The 14,187-nt window shown below is 41.0% G+C and overlaps 1 protein-coding gene across 2 annotated transcripts; it reads right to left on the bottom strand.

The window, feature by feature from the left end:
• Positions 1 to 9,434: 9,434 nt before the first annotated feature.
• On the bottom strand, positions 9,435 to 13,467 carry apobec2a (apolipoprotein B mRNA editing enzyme, catalytic polypeptide-like 2a). Of its 2 annotated transcripts, XR_013453161.1 has the most exons (4): positions 13,143 to 13,467; positions 10,710 to 10,934; positions 9,549 to 10,355; positions 9,435 to 9,488 (listed from the first exon to the last, which is right to left on the bottom strand). XR_013453161.1 is itself a non-coding variant. In XM_040205094.2 (3 exons), exons 1-3 carry the CDS (start codon positions 13,322 to 13,324, stop codon positions 10,052 to 10,054), a joined length of 711 nt encoding a protein of 236 aa, XP_040061028.1. In that variant the 5' UTR covers positions 13,325 to 13,467; the 3' UTR covers positions 9,435 to 10,051. The 2 variants fall into 2 exon arrangements, 1 of the variants encoding a protein (XP_040061028.1); XM_040205094.2 differs by having other exon boundaries at positions 9,435 to 10,355.
• Positions 13,468 to 14,187: the final 720 nt, after the last annotated feature.

The raw sequence follows: 14,187 nt of genomic DNA, 5'->3' as shown, positions 1-14,187 counted from the left end.
CAACGACTTGTGATTTTTATTTATTTATTGTATTTGTGATTTATACACTTTAATGCCATCCACCTTGGATAGAATGATTTTCATAGAAATACATTTCAAGGCGGAGAGAGAGAGAGAGAGAGAGAGAGAGAGACTACCTGTTAAAAGGCCCTGTGGTCATTGAGCCTTTTAACGGACTGCAAAGCAGTTTTCACTCTTAATTTGAAGCAGAAAAGCGTCAGTAGACCTGCAGCTTTCTGACAGTTTGTTCTGGATCAGAAAAACGCTAATTGTACATGTTTGGTCCTCACTGGGAACAGAAAGCGGACAGAAATGTGTTTCAGCTCTAAAGCTTTCAGTGCTTCATAAACAAACAGCAGGATTTAAAGTTAAGTCTTCGTCAGGAAGCCAGTGTAAAGACATCAGAACATGAGTGATGTGATCCACGTTCCTGGTGACAGCTCAAGCTGCAGCGTTCCGACTGAACAGAGACCTGAGAACACACCTTTACAATAGTCCAGTCTACTAAAGATGAATACATGGACATGTGTTTCCACAATTCACAAGTCCTCTAATCCGTAACGTATTCTTCAGGTGATTTAGGTCTGATTTTGTCTTTGTCTGCATCCACCCAAAACACAGTAAACCTTATAGAGGCTGTTTTTGCACTTAGGTGAGTTATTTGAATGAAAGGTAGACTTGTATATATTCAATCTCTGTTATCTAAAAGCTATTTTAGAATTAATGACATTTAACAGTCTTTCCAAAATACTCCAGAGATTCCATTCCGACTTAGCTGTTCAAAAAAGTTTCACCATTAGTTTGAACTTCTTTAATGGATATTAAGAATCATTTCTTTTTGGAGGACATGTACCACAGTCCTTAAAGGTCGGAGTAATGAAACGATCTTAAGACAGCTACTCTTGATCCACAGGTGCTAAATATAGACTCATCTTATCTTTGAACAAATGACCTTCTACTTGCATCTGACAAAGGACTGTTCTCTGCTCTTGGTCTTGTTGGACCTTAGTGCTGCGTTTGACCTTATTGATCAGTGGATTCTGTTGCAGAGATTAGCACCACACTCAGCTTGTTTAAGTCGTATTTATCCAATTGGTCCCGGTTTGGGTTCGTAAACAATGAAACCTAAATGACTTACAAAGTCACGTGTTTCGACCGATTTGATTTACTTTACCGTGTGTACTCTTTCTTTAGGCAATGTTATCAGAAAACACAGCATGAACCTTCATGGCATGCAGGCAATCGTATCTATCTATCATGCCAAACGAGACCAGCCGGCTTGTAAGACTTCAACAATGTCTTACTTTGTTGATGAGCAACTTTCTGATGTTCAACTTAAACAAAGCCGAGGACATTTGAGCGCCTTTGGAATCAGTTGCCTGGTTATGTATTTCGTATCCAGTAAATCTCCCGGTTCTCTTCAACCAGTATGTGTCCGGTAAGAACTGCCTTTTTAACCTACGTAACATATCAAATCGACCACTTCCTGTCTCATAGTGATGCAGAAAAATGAGTTTGTGCTTTTTTTACTTCTACATTCACTAGATTACTGCAATTAAATGTCATCAGGCTGCTCTTTTAAGCCTTTCCAGTTGATTCAGAACTGCAGCATCTGTATTAAACATACAGGTATTTGTTCTGGCGATTGTTTCAGTATTGCAAGAAAATACCCCAAAAATAAGTAAATTAGGATAAAATAAGATACAAATATACAAGCAAAGGTATAGTATCGTACAGGTATAGTGGCGCGTAATGATTTGCTGCAGAGCAAAAGCATGGGATCTCTACGCGGAACTGCACGCTCATCTGGAATTGAATGTACTGTACATATTTTTTTCCTTTGCAATGAATGTCATGCGTACAGGATGATCAGTCTGTCCATATCGGGAGAGGGATCCCTCCTCAGGTTTCTTCCCCCTTTCCTCCCCATCGAAGGGTAGAATTTTTCACTCTGGAGTTGTATTAGGACAGACATCAGCAGCTAGCCAACGCATCCCAATGAGGACCCTGCAGCAGATGGGGCGGAGGTCGTCCTCTGCTGGGACGTCCTACATCCGCCCCGACCTTAACATGAAACTGACAAAGCAAACATCCTTGAAGCCGTTGAAGATCTGGCAGGCATGCATTGGTGTCCTCCCTCATGGCAATGTTGGGAAGTCTTGTCAGTGTCCCCTTACAGGGGAGAGAAAAGAAAGAAAAGAGCCATTTCCGAGATGAACATGAGCGGGCTCATTGTGTCAGTGTTTATGATGTGGCTTAAAAGCTCTTATTTCATCCATAACTGGCATTAGTCTCCCTAAATATGCTCCATTTACACTCAATTCTGGTTGTATTTGAACTTGATTTGTTCTTAATATATCAAAATGTGATACCCACTTCATATCCTAATTGGGGGTCGTGGCATATTTACATGAACAGGAGGAGACAATGAAATACTTCACAACCACCCTTAATGCTGTCTGAAATCTAATCAACCACTGGTTAGCAAAACCAACCTTAATCTAATTTAATCTCTGGAATGCAACAGAAGGAACACACATTGTTTATCTGTCTTATAGTGAAAACAAGCATCATTCATTATTTTGTTTTATTAAGGTAATTAAGATGCCATCTGAACAACCATCATGAAAACAGGGCTTCATTTTTATCCATGTTGTAAACTCACCAATGTGACGTCATTGAAAAAACCTGTAAAACCGTTTCACTGCTAATAGTTTCAGAAAACGCCAGTGTTGCACAATGGCAAGTAGAACAATTGGTCAGTGTTATGCAACTGCGCAACGCTTTCAAGCGAGCCATAAAACATGTGTCATTCACTTGTGTAAAGGTCAACGAGCTGCGTAAGTTGTACATGATACATCTAAACTGTGTACAAACACAAACTATCCAGTCACCATCAACAACATTTAGCAGAAAAACTGTTTTGCGGATTCCTCTGGTTTACACCCTGTCCGCTTCTTCCAACCGACACTGGCACACTGGTTTCTGGTGTCAGCCTTGTGTACAACAGGTTGGGCCTGTTGCAAATAACAGGAAATGATAACATCTCAGTGGTTGGTCTGTGCTATATGAACTTCCTTCAGCGCGTTCGGCTGCCACCATTCTGTCCTGTCACATTTTTTATCTGATGGTTCTGCAGCAGTGGGAACTATTGTTCAGTCATCCAAAATGCACTTTCACCTTCTAGTTCCAGAGTCCTTCTTACTTTCTAGTTGTAGGGTCCTTAGACTGGGCAAACAGATCGCTCATCCCTCTGATCCGAATCTCCACTACTCCATGTAATGTTTCCTTAAAAGGCCTTTAATCATGAGATAACATAGTGGAACCTGTTAGAAAGTAATAGTGGCATCTTGTTTGGTAGTCTCTGTCATCCGTGTAGGAATGTTAAGCCACTCAGCGTGGCACTTTTACACAAACCACCACTGGTGAAGAAGCAGTCCAAAGAAAATGTACTGAAGATGGAGGATACCAAGTGCAGCCAAAGAAACTGTTTCATTTCACCCTGATATAACGGAATGAATAACATTTTGGAGAAGAAGCTTGCTGCAGACTTTTAGTCACGATCATCAGTCATGATCCTGGCACTGTCCCTCAATCAGGAGATTGGGGCTTTTGTTCCTCTGCCCATGTCAATGTGTCCTTGGGCAAGACACTTAATCCCAAAATGTCCTCTGCACTGTGTGAATGCGAATGTGTAATATCGAGAGAAGAAGCTGCATTCATGTATTATCTATCCTCAAACATTATGAGAGTCCAAACACACCTGCATTACATCTTTAACCCAATCTCAACAGAATTGTTTCTGGCTGAATTGGGCACAATGTTAATAAAGCAAGAAAAAAAAGAAGTGAATTGTTTGCCCATTGTCTTTGTTTCGTTTAGAATTGTGCCACTGGATTTCTACTGCAAACTCTCCCACCATAAAGGAAAGGGTCTGCTTCCATGTAATACAACATGGATTAGTCATGTTTAAAGTAACGTAATTCAACATAATCAGTAACCAGTCGAAGAATCTCCACGTCAGCAGGGTTCTTCCACCTTTCACCAGAATCAATGATGATGAGCAAAGAAGCTCAGTGAAAAGAATTTGATGTCCCCCCCGTCGTTCCTGATGATACAGCCTGAAAGACAAAAATATCCCATCCATGATTGTAGCTGTCAAATCAGTTAATTCACATTTACACAAAATGTCTGTAATGACCCAACGTCAACACTACAAACCGGAATTAAAAATAACAATGGACCTAAAATCAAGCCATTAAAACAAAAGCCTTCTTAACTCTGTTTTGTCTCAGAACTGAGGACTACAGCAGTAGTACATTAAATATTTTATCTTTAATCTTTTGGTTATCGCTAATCCAACTAAAACCCAACAGCAACACACCTGACAATCATTTACTGCAATAGGTTAATCCACTAACTATGCACGGCACATAAAAAATAAAGCTATACTTGTGTGTGCAAACACACACACACACACCTTTGTAAGGTGAAAGCAGCTCTGCCCTCCTCCTACTAGGTCAACATACTTGTTTGGCAGGTAGATTTGGCCAAATGCCAGAATGTTTGTGCAACACGTAGCTTACTGGAAACGGCATCGTCTGTGCCAGAAAATAAATGAGAAGGAAGGCGGGGCGGATTTTTTTTTAACCCAGAGCATATCCAGTGGTGTTGTGGATACATTCTTTGGAGTTTTAACTATTTTCTAACCTGTTTACTTCATCTGTGTGACTCTCGGTAAGGAGCCACACAGCCTAACACACAACACACAGTAACACACAATAACACACAGATCCAGATCCTTCAATCCACAGAGATTTATTGGAGCAGCACGTATTCGAATGAACCAACCTCTTTCTGGAAAGACACAGAGAGTCATTACGCCCTTCTCCCCAGTCACTTATTAAACCGCTTTATTACACTTTCGTTTTGCCCACCATCCTTATCCACTGCACTGTGTTGAATTAAGTAAAGTGCAGACTTTCATTCCATCCTTCGCCGTCAACCACAGTTCCAGCAGGGGGCCCCAGACGTCCTTTTCCCGGGCCACATCTACAAGGCGTTCCCAGGCCAGTGCAGAGAAGTCCTGGGTCTTTCCTCTGGAACACCTCCCAGGGGGCATCCTTACCAGATGCCCAAACCACCTCAACTGGCTCCTTCCAAAGCCACGGAGCAGCGCTTCTACACCGAGCTCCTCACCTCTCAAAGGGAGAACGGCCCATTTTGGCCGCTTGTACCCGTGACTCAGTTCTTTCTTTCCATAAATTGCAGCACTATTTAATTTGAGTTAGAACTGCGTACTTTACTGAGGGTTTAATAATATGACTGTCACTATTGTGTCATGACTTAAGGAAACATGAACCTATACTAACCTGAGTTATTATATCATCAGTAACCCTATTATTATCACAACAGTGATCTTCTGGAATGTATGTACTCCATTGTGACGGAAACTCCATTACTCTCCCAGTCAATCATTAAGCAGAGGGAGCGTTTAGACAGCTCTCCATTGCTGCCACAGCTTCCCGAGACTAAATGTAATCCTGCCTGCTATCCAACTAGAATCATCTCATCACTCATCTCTCACTTAATAACTTTATCGAGTAATATAATACGTTTTGCTATCTATCTATCTAATATCTTACGCGTTTATAGTCCAGGTTCTGTAGGTAGTCCAGAAGGTAGCCTAATCTATCGGACTACATGCACCTGATCTGAGAAACTGAGGCAACAGGCATACAGTGATGCAGATTGGGCAGCTGATGTAACAGACGGGCGTAGTACAACAGGTCATTGTATACGCTGAGAGAATGAGAATGGTCTTTGATTTAATGGAAAAGCCAGAAGCAGCCTTCTGTTGTGGACTTGTGAGGTGTACATGGCATTGAATTCAGGGATGTTGTGTTATTATACACTGTATTTAAAATAAAGATAAAGATATCAAGGTAAGTAGAGAGGAGGTTTGATGAAGTAACAATAATTTAAACAGTTAATGTTTTCATGCACAGGTTTTAAAGAAACAGCATCATAAAATCATTCCTAATAGATTTAAACTGCCTGTCACTGCGTTAGTGACCGGGGGGCGGGGCATTACAGTCAATTAAATGCAAATAATTTTATTTTGTAAAGCCTAAAATCACAAATGAAGTACAAAATAGCATCAGAGGGCTTTGGAGTCTGCACACACAAGACATCCTTTGTCCCACACATCAGTACAGGAAAAGATGACATCAAAATGTCACCTTAGGGAGAAGGACAGAAGAGGCATCCTTCCCCCGGGATGGACAGAATGCAATGGAGGTCAAGTGTACAAATCCGAACAACCTAAAAGATGTACAAAAGGTAAGTCATAAACCGAAAGGATTTAAATATTGAGTAGTAAGTCAGGAGTAAAGCGTGATAACTGCAGGAACAACCACCATCAGATGAAACCCACAGAAACCTGTGGGAGGGAAAGAACAATCATTTCAGGAAAGAATCAACATCAGTAACGTGTGTTTGTGATTGCAGTAATAGTAATGTGACCACTACTACTACTACTACTAATAATCATAGCAGAGCTGGGGTCCGTTTCGAGTAGTAGTTTTGATTCAAACCCTGAGATGTGAAACCAGAGTTTCTGGTTTCAGAACAGCTGTTTGTTGGTTCAATCAACTCGGAGTAGGTTGACTCAGAGTTGAGCGCGTGAAGCACCACAGTATGAAGGCAGCATGAATGGAGCCACAATGCTACGAGTTACCAAGGCAACAACCACAAACGATACGTCAACCCCTATTGAGCTACAAATATTAATGCAAGCGTACGACAAGTATGAACCCGTAATTAGAAAGAAAAGCAACACCGCTACTGCAGCAAAAGACAGAGAAACTTGCTGTAAGTTCCAGTATTGTGTTGTGAGTTAATATTTAATTTAAACACAAATCAGAATCTTTACGCTTTACTGATTTCCAGTGGGAAAATTACATTTTTTATTGTTTGTTAGTGCAACGTCAAAATGTACAAATAAACATTCCTGAGTTGTTTATGTCTATTATTCTCACTTTAACAGATGAAAATAATCGTTTTTCATTTAGTTGGGAAATAATTGTGCACACATAGATATTCTCCTAGGAAAACCAAAACCTCAGTTTTACTTTCTTAAATATTAAGCTTTGGGGTTTATTGTTATTTTGCATTGACCAAGAGCACTGTAGTAGTTCAATAATGAAGATAATCCTCAAAAATACAACTTGTCTAATAATTGTGCACACAGTGTATAATCAAGAGAAAGCAGCTCCGGGGAAGTAGCTACATTAGTGATGTCCATTAATAAGATGTAAATTCTTATAGAAGGAGAGCCGGTCTAGGAGTAGGGCAGCTTATCTACGGCCAGGCTGGTCTCAGCCTTCAGCTTGGATTTGCATATGATGTACTGGAACTCTTTTATTGCTTGTTTAAGTTCTGTTCGGAGCGTGTTCACACAGATCAGTTGGCCGTTTATTGTGGTTTGCGACATTATTGAGTGCCTTTTATTCGACGGTATGTGGTAGAACACACAGTATGTGCACGCGCTCGCTTACACGTGCCGCAGCATTATGAATCAAGTGGAGAGGCTTAAGAGATGTGTTAGTGCAGCTCGATGATGAAGGACAGCAGTATTATAGTCTAGAAGTAATAAATGCAACTTGTTCTTATTACACATTACATGGGTGAAGAAGGCAGCCTTTGAAGACTCTTATCTAAGAGCTAAAGGTCAAAGATAACTATGATTATTCAGGGTGCTACCGGTTAACAGAGCAATAAAATCCAGAGAAACTACGTCACCAGACTCCTATGGGCTTAAAAAAAATATCCATGCTGTTAGAGTTGGCATGAAAAAGTTTCTGTTGGTAGAGATCTTGATGTCATTCCTGAAGTCTAACATGGTGCCTGGTTTTGTTTTGCCTGTTAAACAGATACAATTGAATATCGTCTCCATAACAAAACCTGTTTATTCAGTGTTTTCTGATAACATTGATTGCCTTAAGGTCCAAGCAGAACCTGGTGGTGCTCATTGAGGGTTCGCAGATTACAAACCCACAGCGGAATTGATCCAATAAATATGACTAAAACCAGTGGAGAGAAGTTCCTTTGATACCAGTTAAATGTTCCAGTCTCTGCTACAGAATACAATGATGCATTGTGTCAAACGCAGCATTAAGCGCCAACGAGACCAGAACAGAGACGAGTCGTTGGCCGGATGCAACCAGAAGATCATTCAGAATTTCCACCAGTGCTGTTTCTGTGCTGTGAGCTCAACAAACAAACCGTTCTTATGTAGAAAGTCACACAACTGATCTCCAGGATCGTAGAGAGTCACTTCTGTCATCTGTCATTTCCCCATCTCACTCCAGCTGAAGAGTTCTACCTGTTCACCCGCTGGTCACATCCACCTCGTCAGCCCAATGACACTCACCTGTCTCCCCCACTCCCCCCTTCAGTGTTTAACCCCAGTCACTCACTCGCTGCCACATCGTTTTCCGTGTGACAGTTAAAAGGCTTTTGTTTAAATCCCGTTGGAATGGGATAACCACGCCACCTACTGTTTGAAACCTGTAGCTACACCGACCAAAATATGAACTAATGGGGTTTTCTTTGGATGTTTGTCGAGATAAGAAAGAAGACATAAGTAGAGAGAGAGACATTTAAATGCAACAATGCCTATTCTAAGACAATATACAACATGAAATGCCATTTTTAGGTTCTTGCTCAAAAATGATATTGCCATGATACAAAAGTGATGTCATTGCAACCATAAGGTCTGTTTGAAGATTTCTGATTGGTTAAAAAAAATTACGGAAATTACATTACGTCGCAACTGGTCCGACGTTTCATAAAGAATAAACCAACAAAAAACTCAGTCGATATGATTTGAATGGTCTGGCCCGTGTTGGATCGAAGCGGGCCGTATGTGGCCCCAACCTGAAATGAGTTTGCTGAAGGTGGACGTATAAGCAGACAGGAGAAAGTGGATTACTGCTCTTGAAATCAATCAAGCAGCACTCAGAGTTCCACACGACAAGCCTGGTAAGGTGGGCCGATTTGAAAAAAAGGCGCTCCGGACTTCATGTGATGCATCAGATGCAAAGTGGAAGCCAGAGAGCGGGAGAGGCAGACAGAGAGACACTGACCGGGTTAATAGAACTCAGTGTATCTCGAGAAGCACGGACAAGCATTCTGAGGTGTTATTCGTAGTGCGATTTCCACATCATAAGCCAATAAAGTTTGTAACATTGATTCAAGAGGCCAGGAGCTGGAGAACACGTGAGGCTCTACAGAAGAATGGTCTGAACCAGCAGAGAAACATTTGTCTTTCATCAAGGAACAGCATGAAGCAGCACATGTTCAGTAGTAAGAAGGCTGTGGATTTCCTTTGGAAGTGATGCAGGTTGAGCAGTCACACAAGAGACAAAATGAACCGTTAACGTCTTTTTTAATTCATTCCTACAACTTCACATTTTCTTACTTCTCTGCACCAAGTCAGTTGCAGAGACACACAAAGTCATTTACGTTTTCAGATGATGAAGAACCTCTCTTCTTCCGAACAACATCACCAGCATGAGAAAACCACTTTTTACAGGGTACAGATGTTGTTCTTCAGGCTGCTGTGTGAGCCTCCATGTTGTAACGCTTTTAAGTAGTACTTCAGGCTCGTAGTACTTTGGGCTTGTAGTACTTTTGGGCGCATAGCACTCCGGTGATAAGAAACGATTTGCAATGGTTACAAATAGCTTTGCTTTTATTGACTATGCCGTCTGATAGAGATTTCAAAACCATTTCAAAGTGCAGTACTTTTTTCCTTTTTCACACTTAATGTGTGCAGAAGTGTTACATTACGTGTCAATGACATTGCATTTTATAGCTTTCGGCTCACAAGTGATGACTGAGTCTGCGTTTGCGTTGAATAATACGTGAGGAAGTTGTTGTTAGACAATACGACACAATAAGAATGTCATGAACTAGCGTAAAAAGAAGAACATTGGAGTTTTTATTGGAGCTCTCACTAGCTGATAGTATCACACTTACTATGTAGCTACTGTAGAATGTCAGCCAGCTTCTCCTGGTAGTACTCATAGTTTTCTTTGCAGTCCTCCCACAGGTTAAGAGGTTCTTCTTCATTCTCCACAAATGTATCCCAGGTATAGGAGAAGTCCAGAGGCTTCATAACCCTCAGCTTACAGCCCGCAGTGTGCATGGCCTTCAGTCCGGCCTGGATATCTGTCTCCTCGCACTCAAACAGCCGTGCAGCAAAGATGCTCAGCTTGATGTTTTTCCTGGCCTTCAACACTTCAGCTATCTTTGCTGCACACGCAGCGCATGGACTGGAAGACACGTACCTGAAAGCAACAGAGTGAGCGAATGTTTAACAGGATATGTGACATCATATCGAACTTTGTGATTAGTTCATTAAGGCAGTTATTGATAAGTCTTCTGTCTGAGAGAAACCTTAAGAATATCGGCGTAATCAGGGTAAAATGTGCTTGCTGTTTGGTTTCTTGGTTCCTTTATTAGCACTGATGGCCTCATGAATGTACACAGTTTGTGCGAAATTTGATAAATTGTGTAAAGATTGTTGAAGTAGCATTTGAAGCACATATTTTGTTGGCTTTGTAGCCCATGTTTTAAGCTTTCCACATTCATATTATTTGTTCACGATGACTGCCTCTAATTTGATCAAGAGAGGTATGTACCAGGTGACTGTGTATCTGACTGAAGGGTCATAGTTTGGGATGCACTGTATGAAGAAAGCCTCCTCAGCATGAGACCCCGAATGCTCATCCTCCAGATAGCCCCTCAGCAGCCCGTCATCTGTGTTCCCTTTATCTACGAGGTAACACAGGAAGGTCTTGTTGCGTCCCGAGGAGTATTCCACATTCTTGAACTGGAACTTAAATGCAAAAGGATCAATTCGGTCCCTGTGTAAAAACACAATGAATGAAAGAAACATAGTCAAGTCAGTTTAAAATTCTTACATGATGCAAAACCGAGATCAATTATTTTACGGCAACTCACACTTTATAAAGGACCATTAATTGCCTGTTTTATACAGCCACTGACTGCCTGCGGGCCGGTACCGGTCCGGGGCCCGGTGGTTGGGGACCTCTGACTTAGACGACATAAAGTGTGTGCACTATCCAGTCAAAGGTTTTATATAGCTTTTGTCTTGAACATTGAAAAATACAACAATGTATTCAAAATAAAAAATAAGTGTACGAAAGTACGTTTGGCTTGAATATCATTTTGACTCAGTGCTATACTTTCTTTCAATAAACATTTTTTCCATTTACCCCTATATTTTTTATATTTGTTGTATATTATATGTTTGGGTTGCAGATTTTATATTTTCAGATTCCGATCTTAAATTTTTAGGTTCACATTTGTTTTTCAAATGGAGAAAACCTTTGACCTGGATTTGGCTCCACGTCCCCCTGCTTTTTATGTTTAATATGACTCCTCCAAAGATGAAGACTTTGGAGTTGCCTTGATCCAGGACTTTGTATGTGACAGTAACAGTAATGGCACCAATACTAATGTTAGAAAAGGTGTCGGCAGGGCCACGTGAGGAGACGGGACCAGGCTGGTTATATCTGCAGAAAGCACCTCATCTCCGGTGCTTCAGTAATGGAATTAGTAATGTGCAGTAATGAGATCCTTATGGAACTAGAGAGAGAAGAAGTGAGAGGAGCTAAGTGTAACCTAGGAACTCCCCGAGCATTCTAGGCCATTAGAAGCCCATCTAATGGCACGGTTGAGGCTACAGGAGGCCTGTAAGAGAACTATAAGCGCTATCAACGAGGAAAGTCTTGAACCTCGTCCTAAATGAGGCGACTGTTTGCCGCCTTGGACTCAAAGTGGTTCCACTGCAGAGGAGCTTGATAACTGAAGGCTCCGGCTCACATCCGACTTTTGAAGACTCTATAGGAGCAACAAATAGACCGCCATCTATGGAGTAGTAGGGCAACATGGTATTATAAGCTCCTTGAGATAAGACGGTGCCTGACCAGCAAGTGGAGGAGAACTATCTTACGATTCTATTCTTGAATTAGCAGGGAGCCGGTGCAGAGAAGCAAATACAGGAGAAACATGATCCCTTTTCTTAGTTCTGGTTAATACACGTGCCGCAGCATTCTGAACTGGAGAGGCTGAAGACACTTATAATATAATAATGGTTTTCTAATAAAGAATTGCAGTAATCTAGTTTAAAAGTAACACATTAACTAAGTAATCATCCTCTCTCTCTCAAAATGGACGTAATTACAAGATCAGAGATTATTTGCCTGCACTAGTTCTAGAACAGAATTACTAAGAATGAATTTCAATGTAATATATTTGATATATCTCTCGCATTTTCCCTTATTGATTTTAATAGTTAGCTAAATTGGTCACGTTTTAGAAATGAAGTCGTTCACAGGGTGTGAAGATTTGCTAAATCTAGCTGCATTTCCAAGTTAGTGACACCGGCCAAACTTTCCTTAGAAGTTGAAGTGGGTCACGCAGACCAAAAGCAAAGAGCCAACATGCTGTAAAGTCTCAGGCGCTCATGTTTCCTGCATTCCAAAAACAGAAGAATTAACCATTGGAAAGTCTGCAGGAATACATTTCAATGAGCCTCTACTAAAAAGCATGAATAATGCTTGTAGATTCACACTGCTGAACAAAGAATCTTCTCAACTTTCAAGCAACTGATGAATAACTTTGTGTTTAAGTTTACACAAGCTGATACTTGACTGGTTTGTAGGGTTTGGTGTTCAACATCATCAAATTTAGAGGTTTGTCTTAATGTACATTTAGATATTTTATATTTACTACAATAAAACAACCTGTAAAACAAACTTCATTATATGGACATCTCATTTGAGCTTATCACACATTGTTTTTTGCAAGGCACTTGGGGGATTTTTCTCACATTTGTCACAGATCTCAAATGTAAAGGTGAAGATTCACTCAAATCAACTCTGATCGCTTCAGTACAATCATGTGGGGTCGTAATATTCTCTCAACCTTGTGAGCACACCATCACTTCAGTAAAAAAAATATACAGCACATTCATAATGAGGTCACTGCTCATCTTTCACTCTGTTTATTGACTGTTTTGTGGACCACACTTATTGATGTGAACCTACCCGTTGATGATTTCAAAAGCAGGTAGTTCCATTGGCTCAACCTGAGAATCTTCTGCACCGACCTCTGCGTTATCCTGTGCATGCCCTCCTTCATTCTTTATTTGTTGTACATCCACGGGCTTTTCGCTGGACAATTCTTCTTTTCTCTTTCCTCTCGTTACGGAACATCCTTTCTCCGCCATGATGAGAAGTAGGGTTCACTAAACTAAACTAAAACAAAAGAGACCAAGCAGAAGACAAGCAGAGAGGATTGAAAACCAAGTGAGGGGGTAGTTGAAGAGTAGAGAGGGCAGGGGAGAGCAGAGGAACAAAGTAAGGAGCTGACCAAGGGGGAGCAGAGGGGGAGAGAATGCTAGAATTAGACCATGCAGTTCATAAGGTCGTCTATACATCAGCCTCTTATGAATACTTAGTCACTTATTGGTAAGATGACTCCCTGAGAAAATACGTCTACTGTGGTGAGGAAGAGCTTTATCCAGACGTAATACAACCAGCAAAAAACTGAAAAGCTCTTAGTTAAGGATATTAAACCAATTGTATTGTTCTAATAGCATTCAAAGCTTCAACATATTTAATCAACGTTCAGAACAAAACACCGGATAATATTCATATATTTTTGGCACATAATGAACAACAATTAAGGATAATATAATAAAACTCAGCTTACAGTTCTGTCTATAAGCAGCTTAAATCTAACATCTAATATTGGCACTGGCCTTAAAGGCCCATATGGGTCACACCATGGTAGATCCACGCAGGCAGCTGCAGCTAACAGACCCAGTAGATCTATTTAAAGTGGGGGAGGTAGGGCCCCAACTATTTACAGTAGTTCTGACACAGGGTCTCTGCTTGTATGCCTTTGGGCCGACAGGGACTGCAGCTCATTTTGCATGGTGGCAGAAGTGTGTTAGTATTTCAGCTGCACAATTGCACAGAATAACATGATCAGTAGAGACCAGCTGGCCAAGAAAAGGATAGCTTGATTCCGAAGGCTCCGTTAGATGGCGGCAAGATCTAAAAAGTAAACTATATAAAACGCAGTGCC

Source organism: Gasterosteus aculeatus, chromosome 17 (genome assembly GCF_964276395.1).
Source record: "Gasterosteus aculeatus chromosome 17, fGasAcu3.hap1.1, whole genome shotgun sequence".
Classification (NCBI taxonomy): Eukaryota; Metazoa; Chordata; class Actinopteri; order Perciformes; family Gasterosteidae; genus Gasterosteus; species Gasterosteus aculeatus.
This window is presented reverse-complemented; position numbering and strand designations above follow the sequence as displayed.